The sequence below is a fragment of the Pogona vitticeps genome, chromosome 1, assembly GCF_051106095.1.
Source record: "Pogona vitticeps strain Pit_001003342236 chromosome 1, PviZW2.1, whole genome shotgun sequence".
Lineage (NCBI taxonomy): Eukaryota > Metazoa > Chordata > Lepidosauria > Squamata > Agamidae > Pogona > Pogona vitticeps.
In genome coordinates, this window is record NC_135783.1 from 31,417,439 (window position 1) to 31,439,074 (window position 21,636).

Genomic DNA, 21,636 nt, shown 5'->3' on the forward strand with positions numbered 1-21,636 from the left:
TTCTTAAAGAAATGGGAGTGCCTGACCACTTTATCTGTCTCCTGAGAAACCTATATGTGGGACAGGAAGCAACAGTTAGAACTGGTCATGGAACAACTGAGTGGTTCAAAATTGGGAAAGGAGTACGGCAAGGCTGTATATTGTCCCCCAGCTTATTTAACTTATATGCAGAATACATCATGCGGAAGGCTGGACTGGAAGAAACCCAAGCCGGAATTAAGATTGCCGGAAGAAATATCAACAACCTCCGATATGCAGATGATACCACTCTGATGGCAGAAAGTGAGGAGGAATTAAAGAACCTTGTAATGAGAGTGAAAGAGGAGAGTGCAAAAAACGGTCTGAAACTCAACATCAAAAAAACTAAGATCATGGCCACTGGTCCCATCACCTCCTGGGAAATAGAAGGGGAAGATATGGAGGCAGTGTCAAATTTTATCTTCCTGGGCTCCATGATCACTGCAGATGGAGACAGCAGCCCTGAAATTAAAAGGCGCCTTCTTCTTGGGAGGAAAGCGATGACAAATCTGGACAGCATCTTGAAAAGCAGAGACATCACCTTGCCAACAAAAGTCCGAATAGTCAAAGCTATGGTTTTTCCTGTCGTGATGTATGGAAGTGAGAGCTGGACCATAAAGAAAGCAGACCGCCGAAGAATTGATGCCTTTGAATTGTGGTGCTGGAGGAGGCTCTTGAGAATCCCCTGGACTGCAAGGAAAACAAACCTATCAGTTCTAAAGGAAATCAACCCTGAGTGCTCACTGGAAGGACAGATCCTGAAGCTGAGGCTCCAGTACTTTGGCCATCTAATGAGAAGAAAAGACTCCCTGGAAAAGACCCTGATGTTGGGAAAGTGTGATGGCAAGAGGAGAAGGGGACGACCGAGGATGAGATGGCTGGACAGTGTCTGCGAAGCAACCAACATGAACCTGACACAACTCCGGGAGGCAGTAGAAGACAGGAGGGCCTGGCGTGCTCTGGTCCATGGGGTCACGAAGAGTCGGACACGACTAAACGACTAAACACACACACGCTTTGCCTGCCTGTGGGTTGCTGGGTATGACCTGGATTCTGGATTAATTCACCCATATTTGTGATTATTTTGACAATCAGATGGCTCCAAAGTGATTCTAGCCCTCTGTCACACATCACAAACGCTCACGATATGTTAGGTATTATCTATCAGGGTAAATTGAGCATAAGTAGAGGGAAACATTCCTTATCCCCATCGAATGTCAATTCGATCCCAATTTTCAGCATTCTGTCTCATGTGGAAATGTTACGAAGAACAACCTTCAGAACACAACCAAAGAGCCAGAAAAACCCACAACAACCAACACACTGAATTTATTTTCCACTGGCTGAAATCATCTCTCTCTCTCTCTCTCTCTCTCTCTCTCTCTCTCTCTCTCTCTCTGTGTGTGTGTGTGTGTGTGTGTGTGTGTGGTGTGAAGTCAGTTCTGACATGGTGGTCTTTTTCAGAGTATCTAGGTAGAAAGAACTCAGAAGTGGTTTCCCATTCCCTTCTTCTGGGGGTGCCCTGGGAGCGTGCAACTTGCCACACAGGCAGGCCCTTCTCTCTAGAGGCACAGTGAGGAATCAAACTCCCAACCTCTAGCTCTGCAGCCAGAAACCTGATTCACACAGTATTATAAAAAATAATTGTTCTGCTTGCTAGGTGATTACATGCCATAATTTCTTCAACGCATGTAAGGCATAATTTCACAGATATGTTAATACCATAATGTAATATCCGTTTCTGACACAAGTTGCTTTAAAGACATCCCTCAGTGAAAAATAAGGTCTGGACGCCAAAAAGACCTGTTAGGAGTGGGAGCAGCTGCTGGAGTAGGAGACCTAAGGGTTTCTAGAGTTGTTATAATTTTCATGCTGGCATTATTACTAAATTTGTTTATTTATTTGCTTAATTTATATGCCGCCCACTCTATCCAAGGGTGTCTGGGCGGCTTTTCAATACTTGCTAGCCATTAGAATACATTTTCAAGGATTTAAGGCATGCGTGACACAATTGGTTTTGTGCTGTACGTTTTAATTTAGGATATTCTAAGTAAACAAAATGTTTAGGGATGACAAATGAGTATGTTCCAGACTCTGTGTCATTGGCACTCAACATGAATATGTCAAAATGCACTGTCATTTTATATCCAGCCGAGAATAATCACATTTTCCCCAGATCGTAGGATGAACATCCTTAATCAAAGTACAGCAAGACAGTGGAAAAAAGAGGAAAAGATGAGAAATCAATTTATAATAGATCAATATAAATATTCCACCTCTAATCTCTCAATCATTGCCTGTGCAAAGAATGAGTATAAAACACTTAGAATGTGAACAATGGAATTAAACTTATATCAATGGTGCAACATAATACTATAATACAGTAACCTCTGCAACTTTCCTCCAGTCTTATATCCACTCACTTAATAGGATTTACCCCTGAATAGGCAGGCATAGGAAAGCACACCCAATCACTAGAATAAAAGCCTTTCATACCTAAGTGGTCATTAGGCTTCATGCACAAGAATGTTGTTTAGTCGTGTCCGACTCTTCATGACCCCATGGACCAGAGCATGCTAGGCACTCCTGTATTGCACTGCCCCCTGGAGTTGGGTCAAATTCATGTTGGTAGCTTCAATGACACTGTCCAACCATCTCATCCTCTGTTGTCCCCTTCTCCTCTTGCCCTCACACTTTTCAAACATCAGGGTCTTTTCCAGGGAGTCTTCTCATCAGATGGCTGAATTATTGGAGCCTCAGCTTCAGGATCTGTCCTTCCAGTGAATACTCAGGGTTGATTTCCTTTAGAATGGATAGGTTTGTCCTCTTTGCAGTCCAGGGGACTCTCAAGAGCCTCCTCCAGCACCACAATTCAAAAGCATCCATTCTTCGTCGGTTAGCATTCTTCATGGTCCAGCTCTCACTTCCATACATCACTACTGGAAAAACCATAGCTTTGACTATGCAGACTTTTGTTGGCAAGGTGATGTCTCTGCTTTTTAAGATGCTATCGAGGTCATCGCTTTCCTTCCAATAAGCAGGCGTCTTTTAATTTCGTGGCTGCTGTGCCCATCTGCAGTGATCATGTAGCCCAAGAAAGTAAAATCTGTCACTGCCTCCATATCTTCCCCTTCTATTTGCCAGGAGGTGATGGGACCAGTGGCCATGATCTTACTTTTTTTCATGTTGAGCTTCAGACCATTTTTTGTGCGCTCCACTTTCATCCTCATTACAAAGTGTCAAGGAAAATTGCAGGCCTGAGCAGAATGGAGTAGTTTAATGAGAAGCCATAACAATCAGGTGTGCTGAAACTGAGTCAGGATGACTCATCAGAGATGATGTAATCCATGGCTGATGTAACCTAGGGGTGAGGTAATGTGTAATGAGGTAATGTGTAACCTGATTGGTTGTGTATATGTATATATGTAGAACTGTACAGTTAGTTGTATCTTCACCTGCTTGTAGATCACATCTGCCTGCTATGCTGCCAGACTGCTCTATATATTTGCTGTAAATACACTATGCTGATGGAAATGCTGCTGGACTACGTGTGAGTTATTCCTGGACTGCCTGAACGGCCAAATACTCTGCTAAACTGTGATTTCTGCTGAGAAAGCTAACACAAGGTTCCTTAATTCGTCCTCACTTTCTGCCATCAAAGTGGTATCATCTGCATATCTGAGGTTGTTGATATTTCTTCCGGCAATCTTTATTCTGATTTGGGATTCCTCCAGTCCAGCCTTTCGCATGATGTATTCTGCAAGTAAGTTAAATAAGCAGGTGGACAGTATACAGTCTTGTGATATACAGCACATAAATACAATCCTTTAAAAAACCCCACAAATTTCTGATTTATGAAAGCGGGATATTACTTCAGTCCCTGCATTTCAAACCGACAGGAGATGATGGACACTGGCTTGCACTGTTGCACAGTGTTAACAGGAAAAAGGAAATTTTTCATTTTTCAACCAGTTCAGCTGAAAAATGAACCAGCACAAACCACCAAACTGGCAGTTCATGCCCACCTCTACTGAAGACCCATTAGACAAACTTCTGGGAATAAATCCAACTGACTTTTATAGGGCTTTCCTCTGAGCAGGCTTCCACGAGATGGCGATGCCAGCATTTTTTATGTTTTTGTATTGCTAGCTCAAAAGTAAAATTCTAGCCTGCTCCTACATACTGTGTCTGCAAGTGATCCTGCCTGGCTGTGTACCCAGAAAGAAGTCCCCCAAATTTCCATGACATTATTGTGATACACTGTCTGATTCAGAAATAAGCTGCATTTGCCTCAAAGCGACTTTACAGCTCAGTTCAAAGGTGTAGAACTGCAAGCTACCCTATTTTTCCATGTATAAGACGTCTCCACGTATAAGATGACCCCCTTTTCTAATCCAAAATTAAGAAAAATAAGTGGGGCTTATCAAGTGTAGGGGGAAATGGATCAAAGTGCTGCAGGATTGCTTTGATCCCTGCTTTCCCCTCCAATTGTTTTTGTTCTCTCCTCAGCTTACTTCCGTGTATAAGATGACCCTCAATTTTTAATCTAAAGATTTTAGACAAAAGTATAGTCTTATACATGGAAGAATATGGTAAGTTACCTCTTGGGAACAAGTCCTATTGAACTGAATTGACCTTATTAATGAATGAGAAGGAAAAGAAACAAATTACGGAGAGGAGTAACTGCTGCTTTGAAATGCAGTGGCATCAAGATACAGTGGACCCTTGACTTACAGACGGCTTGACTTACAGACTTTTTGAGTTACAGACTTCTCTGGCCGCAAAATTTAGGTTTGACTTGCAGCCTGAGAACTGACTTACAGACCAGAAAAAAAACAAAATGGAACAAAAACGGCCTGTTACGGGATTAATCGGTTTTCAATGCACTGTAGGTCAATGGAGACTTGACCTACGGACTTTTTGACTTGAAAACTGCCTTCCAATACGGATTAAGTTCTCAAGTCAAGACCCCACTGTATTCTGCAGAAGTGCTCTCCCCCCACTGCCTCTTAGTTCTTTTGCTTTGGTTCTCATGGGACTAGGATGGATCGTGGAGTTTACAAACTACCATCTGATTGATATGAGGCACAGGCAGAAGAGCTTCAATCTCTATGTAAAAATCAAGACGATTCAGACGATGATGAGCACACTGCAAAGAAAAATTAAGATCCATTCAGCGGCACCAGAAGTAATTTATCATAGAATTATGACAGCAAAGTCATTAGTTTATCTTTTAAATGTGTTTTTAAAGTGTTTAAAGTGATTTATTGAGGACTTTTAAATGAGTAATATGCAGAATTTTCTTTTAATATGGTAATTTATTGTATTTTTATTTCTTTTATTATTTGTATTTTTTAAAAAAATTGAAAACCACCTTGAGTCCCTTTTGGGGAAGAGGCAAGGTATAAATTAAGTAAAACTAAGTAAGTAAGAGGAATGTTGTGTGGGGAGCAACTTTGTTCTATTAATGTATACTTTGGAACTGGTTTTAAGTTAATGGAAGTTATTATAATTACCAGATGAAATTTTAAAATACTTTACTGGAGCTTGGAAAATTACTTTTTAAAAAAGTAGCCTGCTGCCTAACTTTTTAATGAAACCCAACACAGTAAAGTACTGTAATAAATCACTATTTTATTCTTTGAAAAGAATGCATGTTATTCATTACATTACTTTTTGTGTCTTCGTTCTCTTTATGGTTTTTTAAAAAGTCATCTCTGAAATGATGTAAAATTTCAAAACAAGTAGTACTTTGAAAATACAATTCTAAAAGAAATGTGAAAATGTAATGACCATTATTTGTTTATCTAGAAAGAAGTAATTACATAGCGTGGTTAAATTTCCTTATTCCCCCCAAATTATGGCTGAAATCCTGTCCACTCTGGCATAATGTAAAGTTATACCTGAGGAAGTGTCTAGGGCATTACGCCCAGCAACTAGAGTTGTGGAGTTGGATTGTGCAATCAATCTCACGGTTGCTGTAGTGACTGTTACACAATGTGCATTTGGAAGCACTTCCCCTCTGCCATAGTTCCCTATCACAGCTTTACATTGCACGCACAGAGCTGTGCAACAGGAATTCAACCAATGTATTAAAATGCTAATAATTAATAACGTATTACTTCCAAGTGCTATTTTTTTTTTGAACTTTTATATAATTGGCTTCCTTTCCGATAACAGTTCTGACACAAAGACTCGCCTGGTGTTTTTTTATTGTTATCAGGTAAACTACATCTGTATCACACTAGAGAAGGTTGAAGATTTCCTGTTTGTTCTGAAGCACTGTATTTTTGAGTTATATCATGCAAGAGCATGAAACTGACAACGTATGAAAACCAAATCAGAGTATGCAGCTTTAAAAATTAAAACAAATATATGGAAATACAGTTCCAGATCAATACACCCATCTAGTGGACAAGGTTTAATACTGCAGCTACCTGTACAATAATATAACTACTGTACTCTTATTTTTTAAAGGACTTTGATGTCTCATTTGTTTAGGATCGGAATGGTGACAACTAAATAAATAATAATAGTGGCAATAATTTAGTAGACTGCAAACACAACGGTGGGCCCTCACATGTACTGCTTATGCTCACATGTGGTGCAGCCGGAAAGCTGGCTTGTAGGCCATACTAGGAATAGACTGCATACTAATGCATGCATCCCATTTTTTCCTGCTCTGCCAGTCACATGTGCATAAGCAATTAAACAAGACTGGAATAGGTAGTTTGATATGCCCAGAAGATCATGATGTATTCTTGTATTCAAACAAAGCATGATTATATACTAACTTAAAGACAAGGTTTGCTATCCCAATGTGCACACACTACACAAAAGTCTAAATCCAGCACAGAGAAACTTTTCCATTCTCTCCACCCACCCTATAAACCACCTGAAAACCAGCGCCAGTCTTCCAGATTCAGTTTTGGAGGTTCACAAGAGGTTGCACTGGGGGGCAAGATTGCCCCAGTCTTAGGCCCGCTGGATTCACCTATTCCTTAAGCAGAAGCCTGCTACTAGAGCCTGTCCAACAATATCTTGTTCAGTTATCAAGCTAAAATTATGTACCTCTAGCCTGTTTATCCATTCGTGGAAGCAGGAAACCAGGATACATGTGCCACCAGTTAGCTGCTTTACACTGCAGTTTAATAAGCCACGATTCATTGCTTAAAATTATATGTGAATGTGACATCTCCACCTCCTTCCCCATGTACGTACAGTATATCAATGTTTCTGCCACTAAAGTGTTCAGATGACACCACATACAGCTTGTGCTGCAAATTTGCGGGATCATAGTGTTAAGAAGTCAACTCTGAAAATAAAAAGGTATAACTGATCTGCTCAGAGCTGTTATAGCAGTCATGTTCTAAACAAATTTTGAAACAATATAAAAGGTCCTTCAGATATAATAACACATTTTGTATGTTTTGCCAGTGACATTGTTTCCCTGAAAATAGTCATAACCTGTGAAAAAAGTTCATAGATCTTTTTATATATCTGTCTACCCATCCTCTACAGATACACAAGCACCACCAAATATTCATATAGAAATCAGTATCTTTATGGACTAAATCCAATGTGAGCACCAGCTACCAATATGGAGAAAAAGAGTGTTGGCTATTGTTTTCTACTTCAGTTACAATTTTCCATTTGAGTCATGCTTATGGAGCGTCTATGCAATTTCACCTTTGCCAAAACAAAAATCCTTAAGTGTGAGGAAATGCTACTTCATGCAGCATAGAGATGAAAGCCCTGAAAGCTTCATAACTATCTGATCATCAAATTTCAACACCAATAGGCCAGTCCTGAAAAACTGTTTATGAATCTGCTCCTAGACCCTGATTCTGAAAGATCTTTCTCAGCCTGGAAAATCTCATCTGGTGTCTCCCTAGGAATTCTTCTCTTAATTCTGTTAAGAAAACACTCATAGGACTGTATTGCAAGTTACTCCAGCTCCATTTTAAGGCCTATACATTTATTTACATTCCTCACAATTTTTAAATTATTCTGTCCTACCTGGTAGACTAGAAACATATTTTTGTATTTAAATATACAACATTGAGCCTCAGTAATTCAGCAAGGGTTGTCTGCTTGAAGTGCTTAATGGTCCAGTATTACTTGGAAGTTTCATGATATTAATCTGAGTGTTACGTTTTGGTCTGTTTTCAAAGTCATACAGAAAACACATGTACAGTAGACCAAAAAAATCCTAATAGCAGGATATAAAAACTAAAATAATGGTGATTCTTACTGCAGAATAAAATGTTAAGAATTTATAAAGGATTTTTAAAATCTTGTACAAAGTGCATATATGTGGGACAGGAAGCAACAATTAGAACTGGATATGGAACAACTAATTGGTTCAAAATTGGGAAAGCAATATGACAAGGCTGCATATTGTCTCCCTGCTTATTTAACTTATATGCAGAATACATCATGCGAAAGCCTGGACTGGAGGAATCCCAAGCCAGAATTAAGATTCCCGGAAGAAATATCAGTAACCTCAGATATGAAGATGATACCACTCTGATGGCAGAAAGGGAGGAGGAATTAAAGAACCCCTTAATGAGAGTGAAAGGTAAAAAGGTAAAGGTAAAGGTTCCCCTTGACAATTTTTGTCCAGTCGTGTTCGACTCTAGGGGGCAGTGCTCATCCCCGTTCCCAAGCCATAGAGCCAGCGTTTTGTCCGAAGACAATCTTCCGTGGTCACATGGCCAGTGTGACTTAGACACGGAACGCTGTTACCTTCCCACCGAGGTGGTCCCTATTAATCTACTCGCATTTGCATGCTTTCGAACCGCTAGGTTGGCGGGAGCTGGGATAAGCAACGGGCGCTCACTCCGTCGCGTGGATTTGATCTTACGACTGCTTGGTCTTCTGACCCTGCAGCACAGGCTTCTGCAGTTTAGCCCACAGCTCCACCACGTCCCTTGTGAGAGTGAAAGAGGAAAGTGCAAAAAGTGGTCTGAAGCTCAACATCAAAAAAACCTAAGATCATGGCCACTGGTCCCATCACCTCCTGGCAAATAGAGGGAGAAGATATGGAGGTAGTGACAGATTTTACTTTCTTGGGCTCCATGATCACAGCAGATGGTGACAGCAGTCACAAAATTAATAGATGCCTGCTTCTTGGGAGGAAAGTGATGACAAACCTAGACAACATCTTAAAAAGCAGAGACATCACCTTGCCGACAAAGGTCCGCATAGTCAAAGCTATGGTTTTTCCATTAGCGATGTATGGAAGTGAGAGCTGGACTGTAAAGAAGGCTGACTGCTGAAGAATTTGTGCTTTTGAATTGTGGTGCTGGAGGAGACTCTTGAGAGTCAGCTAGACTGCAAGGAGATCAAACATATCCATTTTGAAGGAAATCAACCCTGAGTGCTCACTGGAAGGACAGATCCTGAAGCTGAGGCTCCAATACTTTGGCCACCTCATGAGTAGAGAAGACTCCCTGGAAAAGAACATGATGTTGGGAAAATGTGAAGGCAAGAGGAGAAGGAGACTCAGAGGTTGAGATGGTTGACAGTGTCACTGAAGCTACCAGCATGAATTTGAACTGTGGGAGGCAGTTGAAGACAGGAGGGCTTGATGTGGAAAGAAAGCTGTATAAAATGTTTAAACCAGCAAATCTTAGAGAAAATATCCTCAAAATGTTCTACAGATGGCATCACACACCTGTAGGACTAGCAAAAATGTCAGCAATATATGTTGGAAGTGTAAAAAATGCAGGAACTTATTATCATATGTGGTGGACATGTGAAAAGGTCAAAATTATTGGACACAGGTATGGGAATTAGCAAAAGAAATTACCCAGCAGAAATTAGATATAAAACCTGAAATGGCATTATTGAATGTCATATCAGGAATTAATGATAATAAATTGAAGCATTGTGTTATGTATATACTCACAGTGGCCAGATTACTCTGGGCCCAAAAATGGAAAATCGAAGAGGTTCCAACGATAGAAGAGTTGTTGCATAACTCTATCAGAAGCACTACGGGAACAACCAAGAGACTATGTAAAACAAAGCTGGGAACTAATATATTCTTGGACCCAGAAGAAGTCAGGAGTGTAGGGCAAAGTTTATGATGTACAGTATGTATATCTATCTACTCAGTATATACATACTCAGATGCTCCTCCAAAGGGAGGAGGGGTTAGTTTAATTTGAGGGGTTAGTTTTTTCTTTTTCCTTTGCTTCCCCCCCCTTTCTCTTCTTCTGTGAAAATAAAAAAAGAAAAGAAAAGAAACTTTTGTGTGCCAAAGTCCTGAAGATCAATCAGCAAACAATGGAAGCTAATTTGCGCGCTCCTGAAAATGAAATTCGTGCTGTGGCATTCATTAGCCATGTCAGGCAATGCATATGTAAATAAAAATAAAATAAAGAAGACAAAAACCTTGTGACACCTTAAAGACTGATATATTTTAATGCGAGGTTTCGCGGAACATGTCCACTTCTTTCATTAACTAGGCATATTAGACCAAAGACAGCCACTGGGACGAAACTTTGCGACACCTTCACATCTGCTGTATTTTAATACAGTATAAGCTTTCGTGGATCAAGGCCACTTTCTCATTCGTTAGAGTGAACCTCTAAGGCTGTCACATTTATACTCCACGACCTCATGTAGGGGTACAGACACAATGGACAGAGTAACTATGGAACAATAGGGACTTCACTGATGAACCGTCTGGCTATTTTTTCGACAACGACAAACTTCTTTCAGGCACCGTTTCTCGCTGACGTCTGCTTTTGGCCTTGGTAATGGAGTTTGCTGCTGACTATATTCGGGCGTTATGTAGGGCTGGAATTCAAGCAACCTAAGCTTATGCCTTCGCATAGAAGTGAGGAACTGAGGGAAAGGGCCACGAAGTTCGGCGGGCGCAACTCCTTCCTCCACCCCTCCCGCCCAGCTTGTTCTATCGCGAAGGAACGGGGCAGCGCTGGTAGTTTGTCCCTCGCGGAATCCCTTCCTCCAGCTGCCGCGCGTTGCTATGGCATTGCTTGTCATAGGGAACAGTCGCCTTTTCGGCTCGGAAGTGAATGAGAGGCCGCGGTAACGGCGCTGAGGGGGGGGTGGGGCTTGCGGCCTGCTGTGGGCCGCCTGATTAGACCAGGGGACGAGGGCGCCTCAGCTTCCCTTCCCACGCCCCGCCCTGGCTGCCTTTCCCTCGGCGAGCTTAGCGCCTAGTGCGGCGGGCTCCGCGGCCTCGCTGGACGCGCCTTTTTCTCCCCCGGCCCCGCCGCCGCCGCCGCCTCTCCCTTCCCTCAACTTTGGGGCGGCGGCGGCTGGGGCTGGAGGCGGCGGGGCCGGCGGCAGCAGCAGCAGCAGCAGGCGGTGTTCGGAGCAAGAGTCGCTGCTGGGAAAGATGGCGGGGAACGGCGCGGGGTTTGCTGGTGCAGGCAGCGGGGAGATTATCCAGCTCAATGTCGGGGGCACCAGGTGAGGAGGAGACGGAAGGTGCGCCGCACGGTGGGATGGTGGCGTGGCCGGGAGGATGTTTTGGAGCGGGTGCGGGGAGGCGGTTGGAGGGAGCGGGCTGCCATGGGGAGGTGGGATGCCTTGGCCAAGAGAAGGTGCCGTTTTGTTTGAGGCGGGCCGAGGAAGAGGAATAGAGAGGGGTGAAACGAAATTCATCTTCATTTAGGGAGGGGAGACTGAGCTTGGTGGGGATGCTGTTTTAGCAACACATACGTGTTTGTGTAGGGAAGGGTAGGAACTGGTTAAGAGAGCCATACCGTAGCTACGGCTACGTTAGGTCTTTCGAAAATTATTTTCTATGGTCATTAAAATGAGGCCACCCAAATATGACTAAGGACAAGAGCAAACTCCAAGTAGTCCTGAGACTTAGATATGACGGAGGACTAGATGAGAAAGGGAAGGTAGTGTATCTTACCTGCCCCACATACAGAGGAAACCATACTTATATTCTGTTATGAACTAGGCCAGACTAAGCAGCAGCACTGGTGTTCATAATATGTACTTGATTACGAGTTTATTTATTTATTTAATTTGTACCCCGCCTATCTGGTCAATACGACCACTCTAGGCGGCTTCCAGACAGGTACAAATACAAAAACATATACATATAACAAAATAAAACTATCCAGCAATAGGCAGTAAACAATGAACAATAAGCAGTAAACAATAAGCAGATTCTTCAAGATGGCGAGATGACAAAGGATAGATAAAAAAGAAAAATTAAGTTTATAAACTTATTTTCATCAGTGTAGTGGTGAAGTGAGAAGGAGGAGGAAAACAAAAACCGCAATCAAGCCTTCATCATCTATTTTGTTGTTAAAGGTAGTAGTTTGGTTACCAAGTGAGTACCTTGTGGAAATACCGTATTGAAGTAACTTACACAGTGTAGGAGGCCACATATTTTTAGCAGAATGTAGAAGTAATATTTTAGAACGAATGGTCCAACATAAGCAAAAGTGCTGAAGGGATCACGAAGTCTGTTCTGAAAGGAAATGTGTAAATTGAAAGCTGGGAAAAATACAGTCATTTGTATAAAAGTATGAATAGGTATGTACAAATATTAAACTTTTGTATATGAAATGACTGTGTTTATAAATTTAGTTTTCCCATATTTGTAATTTGATGTTTTGTGTTTTTTAACCCACAGACATATATTAAGTTATTTAAGTCTCCGTGTACTTATAAAATACTTAGCAATGGGATGTTGATCTTTTCTCAGTTACTGCTTAATAATAATTTAAAGTCAGGCTTGACTCTGCTTGCATGTACTAAACAGAAACCTTTGTGTAAATATCTAGCATGTAAAACGCAGTCATGACAGAATTTTTCTGGAATTTTTTAAAAAAAATAATTGTCTGGAAGGCCAATCGTAGCATAATTGCAGTTGGAAATTTCTACACAAACATGGACAAAGAAGAACGTAGAATTTAGGTAAATAGAAATGTTATCCTATCATATTTATTTGCTTCACAAAGTTTTCTGGATTCATGGAATAATGCTGTGATTTGGCAATTCATGGCCTATTCAACATTGGGAGATCCTGCTTGTGTTGTTGTAATCTCTGACCTACATGCTTTGTTGATGGATTCAGTCTCATGATACTGAGCCCCATTTCTGGTTATACCATAATTTTTGCTGGATTACTGGCAGAAATATTGGATTGTCTGCATGTTTTGTGTGAGGCAGGGGAATTATATAGAATTGTGTGCTTCAGCATAAGTTTTTCTAGTAACATTTTAAAGAGCACTTATGTTTAGGTCAATGGTTCCCAACCTTGGGTCCCCAAATGTTATTGGACTAAAACTCCCAGAAGATTTCACCACTGGCCGTGCTGGCGAAGATTTCTGTGGGTTGTAATCCAGTAACATCTTGGGATCCAAGGTTGGAAACTACTGGTTTAGATGCCACTCCTAAAAGCATACTTATGAAATTCTTCTGGTTTCATAGGTATGGAGCACTCAGTTGACAGGGGTACCACTTTTTTAATGGTAACTAGTAAGCCTTCCCTGGTATATGGACATGTGCTTTAAAGATTCAATAGTTGATGTAATTATAGTGTTGTAGATACTCTCAGGCATTTCCCTGTTGAGCATCAACAAATCACAAGATTCCTGAGGTCTGTCTAAATGTAAAGCTTATATTAGCATCTGTACAGGGTTTTTTCAATATTTTAAGTATTTTGTATAAACTGTATTAGTAATTCCTACAATAGATCAGTTGCTTGATCAGTAAGCAGTCTCTCTACTGATTGTTATTGTTATGTGCCATCAGGCCATTTCTGACTTACAGCAATGCTATGAATTAATGATCTCCAAAACGGCTTGTAATTAATAGCCCTGTTCAAGTCTTGCAAAATAAAGGCCATTGCTTGCTTTAATGGATCATTTCATGTCATCTTAGGTCTTTTTCTTACTGGCTTCAACTTAAGTTACATTATTGTCTTTTCCAGTAAATTTTATCTTTTCCTGTGTCCACAATATGATACTCAGTTTAGTTATTTTAACCTGTAGTGAAAATTCTGACATGATTTGATCTGTAAATTGAACTCATTTGTTTTTATGGTTCGTTTCATTTTGTTTAGTCGTGTCCGACTCTACGTGACCCCATGGACCAGAGCATGCCAGGCCCTCCTATCTTCCACTGCCTCCCAGAGGTGTGTCAAATTCATTCTGGTAGCTTCGATGACATTTCCCAACCATCTCATCCTCTGTCGTCCCCTTCTCCTCTTGCTTTCACACTTTCTTAACATCAAGGTCTTTTCCAAGGAGTCTTCTCTTCTCATGAGATGGCCAAAGTACTGGAGCCTCAGCTTCAGGATCTGTCCTTCCAGTGAGCACTCAGGGTTGATTTCCTTTAGAATTGATAGGTTTGTTCTCCTTGCAGTCCAGGGGACTCCTCCAGCACCACAATTCAAAGGCATCAATTCTTCGGCTGTCTGCTTTCTTTATGGTTCAGCTCTCACTTCTATACATCACTACAGGAAAAACCATAGCTTTGACTATGCGGACTTTCGTTGGCAAGGTGATGTCTCTGCTTTTTAGGATGCTGTCAAGGTTTGTCATCGCTTTCCCCCCAAGAAGCAGGCGTCTTTTAATTTCGTGGCTGCTGTCTCCATCTGCAGTGATCATGGAGCCCAGGAAAATAAAATTTGTCACTGCCTACAGGTGCTCCTCTTCTATTTGCCAGGAGGTGATGGGACCAGTGGCCATGATCTTAGTGTTTCTGATGTTGAGCTTCAGACTGTTTTTTGCACTCTCCTCTTTCACCCTTATTACAAGATTCCTTCAATCCTCCTCACTTTCTGCCATCAGAGTGGCATCATGTGCATATCGGAGGTTGTTGATATTTCTTCTGGCAATCTTGATTCCGGCTTGGGATTCCTCCAGTCCAGCCTTTCGCATGATGTATTCTGCATATAAGTTGAATAAGCAGGGTGACAATATACAGCCTTGTCGTACTCCTTTCCCAATTTTGAACCAATCAGTTGTTCCATATCCAGTTCTAACTGTTGCTTCCTGTCCCACATATAGGTTTCTCAGGAGACAGATAAGGTGGTGAGGCACTCCCAGTTCTTTAAGGACTTGCCATAGTTTGTTGTGACTATGCGAAAGCCTTTGACTGTGTGGACCACAGCAAACTATGGCAAGTTCTTAAAGAAATGGGAGTGCCTGACCACTTTATCTGTCTCCTGAGAAACCTATATGTGGGACAGGAAGCAACAGTTAGAACTGGTCATGGAACAACTGAGTGGTTCAAAATTGGGAAAGGAGTACGGCAAGGCTGTATATTGTCCCCCAGCTTATTTAACTTATATGCAGAATACATCATGCGGAAGGCTGGACTGGAAGAAACCCAAGCCGGAATTAAGATTGCCGGAAGAAATATCAACAACCTCCGATATGCAGATGATACCACTCTGATGGCAGAAAGTGAGGAGGAATTAAAGAACCTTGTAATGAGAGTGAAAGAGGAGAGTGCAAAAAACGGTCTGAAACTCAACATCAAAAAAACTAAGATCATGGCCACTGGTCCCATCACCTCCTGGGAAATAGAAGGGGAAGATATGGAGGCAGTGTCAAATTTTATCTTCCTGGGCTCCATGATCACTGCAGATGGAGACAGCAGCCCTGAAATTAAAAGGCGCCTTCTTCTTGGGAGGAAAGCGATGACAAATCTGGACAGCATCTTGAAAAGCAGAGACATCACCTTGCCAACAAAAGTCCGAATAGTCAAAGCTATGGTTTTTCCTGTCGTGATGTATGGAAGTGAGAGCTGGACCATAAAGAAAGCAGACCGCCGAAGAATTGATGCCTTTGAATTGTGGTGCTGGAGGAGGCTCTTGAGAATCCCCTGGACTGCAAGGAAAACAAACCTATCAGTTCTAAAGGAAATCAACCCTGAGTGCTCACTGGAAGGACAGATCCTGAAGCTGAGGCTCCAGTACTTTGGCCATCTAATGAGAAGAAAAGACTCCCTGGAAAAGACCCTGATGTTGGGAAAGTGTGATGGCAAGAGGAGAAGGGGACGACCGAGGATGAGATGGCTGGACAGTGTCTGCGAAGCAACCAACATGAACCTGACACAACTCCGGGAGGCAGTAGAAGACAGGAGGGCCTGGCGTGCTCTGGTCCATGGGGTCACGAAGAGTCGGACACGACTAAACGACTAAACACATAGTTTGTTGTGGTCCACACAGTCAAAGGCTTTTGCATAGTCAATGAAGCAGAAGTAGATGTTTTTCTGGAACTCTCTGGCTTTCTCTATAATCCAGCGTATGTTAGCAATTTGGTCTCGAGTTCCTCTGCCTCTTCAGAATCCAGCTTGTACCTCTGGGAGTTCTTGGTCCCCATACTGTTGAAGCCTACCTTGGAGGATTTTGAGCTTAACCTTGCTAGCGTGTGAAATGAGTGCAATTGTACGGTAGTTGGAGCATTCTTTGGCACTGCCCTTCTTTGGGATTGGGATGTAGATTGATCTTTTCCAGTCTTCTGGCCACTGTCGAGTTTTCCAAACTTGCTGGCATATTGAATGTAGCACCTTAACAGCGCCATCTTTTAAGATTTTAAATAGTTCGACTGGAATGCCATCAGTTTTTATGGTAGTTGACGGTATTTGTAAAGTTCTCTTCCAACATCACATTTCAAATGAATTGATTTTTATTTGTGCATCATCCAGCTCTCAGGTCTGTACATAGCTAATTGAGAATATTGTTGTATGATTGATCTTGGTCTCCAATGAGACATTGCTACTCCATAATTAAGAATCCTTTCTAATTCCTTCATACCCTCCTTCCACAGTTCAGGAGACTAAAAGAATAGTCTCTTCCTTAAGGCCATTGACAGAATGGTTGGCTGAAGTGAGACTTAGAATGGCAGTCTTCCAATTCACATGTTTACAAGTGTTTTGCTCAGAAATAGTTACACTGACTGAAACCCAGAAGTCCCCTGTTTTCCCAAAAATAAGACGTAACCTGAAAATAAGTATGATATTTCAGGATGCTTGTAATATAAGCCCTACCCCCAAAATAACCCCCAGTTAAGTCAAACCCTGCCCTCGACCATTGTGCAGCAACCAGAAGATGATGTGGCTGTATTTGAATAAATGTAGATTGTTGTACATGAAAAAAACTCCTGAAGCCCTGATGTGTTTTTGGAGCAAAAATTAATATAAGACCCTGTCTTATTTTTGGGGAAACACAGTAAGTTGCAATTAGAATAGACCCATTGGAATTTGGTGAGTCGACCTTTATGTAGGTTTATTTAGTTATTTATTTACAATAATTGTTAGCAGCAACAAACAAAAATCGTTGCTATGCGAAAATAAAAAGCCCACAGGAATGCATTAAAACCCGTTTAATGCATTCCTATGGGCAAAAAAATTCACCTTTAAGCGAAAATCCTCCATACGTCCACCATTTTTGCTACCTAGTAAGCGAGGAATCGGCGCAAAAACACAGCGGGTGGCCATTTTTTTACCCAGCGGCCATTTTGGAACCACCGGCCAGCTGTTGGGAAATCAACGTTATGCAAAAATCGGTAAGCGAAACAGCTTACCAATCATCGCAAAGCGATTTTCCCCATTTAAATCATCGCAATGTGATCGCTTTTGCGATCGCAAAATCTTAATTGCTATGCGGATTCGTCGTTAAATGGGGCACCCGTTAAGTGAGGCCCAACTGTATTCAACTTTAAAAACATTAAAAACATTAAAAATAGGCAATATTATAATTATACCCTATATTAAAAACAATTAAAACATTAATATTAATAAATCCTGCTGCTCGTATGGCCAGCTAAAGAATACTATTTAATTAAAATGCTGGGTAAACAGAAAGGTCTTTACCTGGCGCAAAAAAGCCAAAAGTGTTGGAGCCAGGTGGATCTCTATGGGAGGGGGTGTTCCAAAGCTGGGGGGGGCAACAGCCGAGAAGACCCTATTTCAGCATGCTATCCCCTCACCACTTTCAGGGATGGCATCTTCAGAAGGGCCTCTTGGCCTGAACTTAGAGGATGGGCAGGCTCGTATGGAAGAGGATGGTCCTTTAGGTACTAAGCCGTTTAGGGCTGCATATGACAAAGTAAGTACAGTGGTGCCCTCCATAGCGACGTTAATCCATTACAGAATTAACGTCGCTATCTGGAAACATCACTATGTGGGGAAGCGGGGCTTTTGGAGGTGCATTTTCACTGCTGAAAAAGCCCCAGGAGGCTTCTGAAAGCGGCACTTTGCTGGGGTGGGGGTGGGTGGGGTGTGGTAGGGGCAGGCCTGCCCCCGCCCTCCAGAGCCCCCCCTCACCGCTTTTGGAAGCCTGGGGATTTTTCAGCAGTGAAAATGCACCTCCGAAAGCCCCGCTTTGCCGTGGGGGTGTGTGAAGGGGGTGGCGGGCCTGTCCCTGCCACCCCCCACCCCCGTCCTGGCAATGTGCCGCTTTCAGAGGCTTCCCCAGTGCATTTCCACTGCCTGTTTACCTGCTGGGGAAGCTTCTAAGAGCAGCGCCGTTCAGCTGTAAGGCGGGGGGAGGGGCTGGAGCGGGGAAGATGGCTCCCAGCTCTTTTCTGGGACGATCGCTTCCCCCCCTCATCGCAAGCTGTGCAAAAATGGGGCATTTGTGATGATGGGGGGGGAAGCCATCATTGCAAAGCGATTTTTCCCTATAGGGAACATTGCAATGTGATTGCAAAAGTAATGGCAAAATCTTCATCGCTATGCGGATTCATCATTAAACGGGGCACCCGTTAAGCGAGGCACCACTGTACTTTAAATTTGGCCCGAGTAGCAACCGGCATCCAGTGTAAATTTTTCAAAACTGGTGTGATACGAGTCCGTGCTGCGGCACCACTTACCACGCAGCCCGGTTCTGTGCCAGTTGTAGTCACCAGACCATCTTCAAAGGCTGCCCCACATATAGCGCATTGCAATATTCCAGTCTGGTTGTTACCAGTGCATGTGTGATTGTTGCCAGGCTCCTTTCATCCAGTGAAGTTGATATATTCTCTGCAGCTGTAAGAAGGCACCCCTGGACACTGAGTCCACCTGGGCTTCCAAGGTCATACCCAAGTAAAGGAGCACCTCTAAGTTGCGGACCCTGTACTTTAGGGGAATGCAACCCTGTCTAAGGCAGGGAAATGGCCCTTTAACCTATATGGCGGACCACCTACCAGCAGCACTTCCAACTTGTCTGGATTGAGCCTCAGTTTATTGACTGTCATCCAGTCCATTATCGAGTCTAGGCACAAGTTCAGAACGGTGACTGCCACACCTGGATTGGTAGAGAATGAGAGGTAAAGCTGGGTGTCATCAGCATATTGCTGACTCCTCAGCCCAAACCTCCTAACGACCTCCCTCAGTGGTCTCACGTAGATACTGAATAGCATTGGGGACCTCATGACACAACTGCCATGGATCAGAGCTACTGTCCCCCAGCACCACTTCCTGGATTCGATCAGCAAGGTAGGAGCTGAGCCATCTTAAAACGGTGCCTCCCATTCGCAGCCCAGCCCGCCTGTCCAGAAGGACACAATGGCTGATGGTGTTGAAAGCCGCTGAGAGATCCAGGAGAATCAGGAGGGATGCAGAGGTTTGACAACCAGCAAAGGTTGTCAAACAGGGCGACCAAGGCAGTCTCTGTCCCATAACCCGGCCTGACACCTGATTGAAATGGATCTAGATAATTTGTTTCATCCAGGAGAGCCTGGAGCTGCTCAGGCACCACACGTTCCAACACCTTGTCCAGAAAAGGGAGGTTTGCCACTGGTCAGAAGTTGATCAGTAGGCCTGGGTCCAGATTAGGTTTTTTTTTTAGGAGTGGGCAAATCACGACCTCCTTTAATGGGGTGGGGACTACTCCCTCTCAATGAGGAGTTGATGACATTGAGGATCTAGGTGAGAAACCCTCTGGTAGATTCCTTTATTAGCCATGATGGGCAGGGGTTGAGTTGTGTAGTGGTGGCATGAACCGATCTAAGCACCCTGTCCATGTCCTTGGATAGTAACAACTGAAACTCATCCAATAAATTATGACATAATTCCAGAGCACTGGACACAACCATAGGCATCAACAGTGGATCCCAATTATCTGAGCAATTTTACCCTCAGCATGTAACAAATTCGTTACCGTAAGCCACTGAGCAGTCCGGGACCTTCACCGAATCATTAGGCTGAAGAAGATCCTGGACCACTTGAAATAGCTCTGCTGGACGACATGCCGAGGAAGCAATACAACTGGAGAAATGTTGCCGTTTTGCCAGCCGTATTGCCATAGAGTAGGCTGGATAATGGGCTCTAAACCATGTTTGGTCATAGTTGCAGTGATATTTCCTCCATCTGCGCTCAAGCCTTTTCCCCAACCACTTCATAGCCAGAAGCTCCTCTGTTCCATTGATTCAGTGAGGTCTCCGATGGTGGCGGGCAAGCCCTGGGAGGCCTCCGAAGGCACCGATTGTGGAGGCGGGGGATCCCCAGGAGGTCTTTGATGGAGGTGGGAAAGCCCTAGGAGGCCTCTGAAGGCAGCAATTGCGGCAGCACTGGAAGCCTGGGAGGCTGAGCCTCCCTTTTTCTAACCATTGGGGTGAAAGAGCTACAAAGAAACAGTCTCTTCGCCACCAACGGTTAACAAATTTAAATTTCCCACCCTTCCCCCCTTCCTTTTTCCGTTCGTAGGTTGAAACTCTGTTCGCAAGTAGAAGCAAAATTTTGCAAATGGAGCTATTCGTAAGTTGAAATGTTTGTAGGTAGGGACATTCATAAGTAGAGGTTCCACTGTAGCATGAAATAATAAATTGTGTTTAATTTGACATTCACCTTATGGAAAGTGTATGCATAAAATAGTTTTCAAAGAGGTAGGTAGCTCTTTTAGGGAACTTAAAGTGCGGAAGGCAAAGGACAAAATGTTGTGATGTCTGAAATATTTGTTTCAGTGTGAGCTTGCATGGATCAAAATCCAGTTCCTCAAAAATGAGGAAGTGAATTTTGTGTCTGAGGAGGTGGATTTTGATCCAAGAAAGCTCACAAAGGGATACAATTTTTTTATTTCTTTTTAATTTTGTCAATATGCATGACACACAATGCTGAAGTGCAGTGAACTCAAAGGTCAGCCTTATATTGCCTTTTTATGTGGTAAGTAAACTGCATAAGTCTTGGTGGTATGTTGTTGCTCATTAATGAGGTTCTGGTTGTGTTCCTGAGCATGTGACCAGTTGTGCAACCTGACAGATACCCAAGAATGCAAGCGGCAATGAGGGGCAATTTACTGGCAAGACTTACGTGATTCCCCTTACATATAAATCAGCAATAGGATTCTGGCCAATATGTTTTATTGTATTGCTGGACTGTAGTTATGATAAAATGAAGAACAGAGGTCATAAATCTGTTAGATGACATAGTTGCATAATTACAAGATAATTTTGTGACTATGCAAAACTAACTCAGAACTTCAGTACAGTTAAATATAACACAGTGGTGCCTTGCAAGACAAATGCATTGCAGGACAAAAAAAGTCTCAGCACAAATGGTTTTGGCAATGGAGAGGGGTGTTTGATGACTCGCAAGACAAATGTTTCTATGGCTGTGCTTCGCAAGATGAATGTTATCTGTTTTTTGTTCCTGCCTCATGTTTGCTGATTTTTAAAGCCT

At 42.7% G+C, this 21,636-nt stretch overlaps 1 protein-coding gene across 2 annotated transcripts in view; it reads left to right on the plus strand.

The window, feature by feature from the left end:
* The first annotated feature begins 8,651 nt into the window (after nt 1–8,651).
* Nucleotides 8,652–21,636, plus strand: part of KCTD3 (potassium channel tetramerization domain containing 3) — a 58,653-nt gene continuing 45,668 nt past the window's right edge. For both annotated transcript variants that reach the window (XM_078382957.1, XM_078382958.1), the window contains exon 1: nt 8,652–11,466. In XM_078382957.1, the coding sequence (XP_078239083.1) occupies nt 11,393–11,466 (74 nt within the window). In that variant the 5' untranslated portion in view covers nt 8,652–11,392. The remainder of the gene's footprint in view (nt 11,467–21,636) is intronic.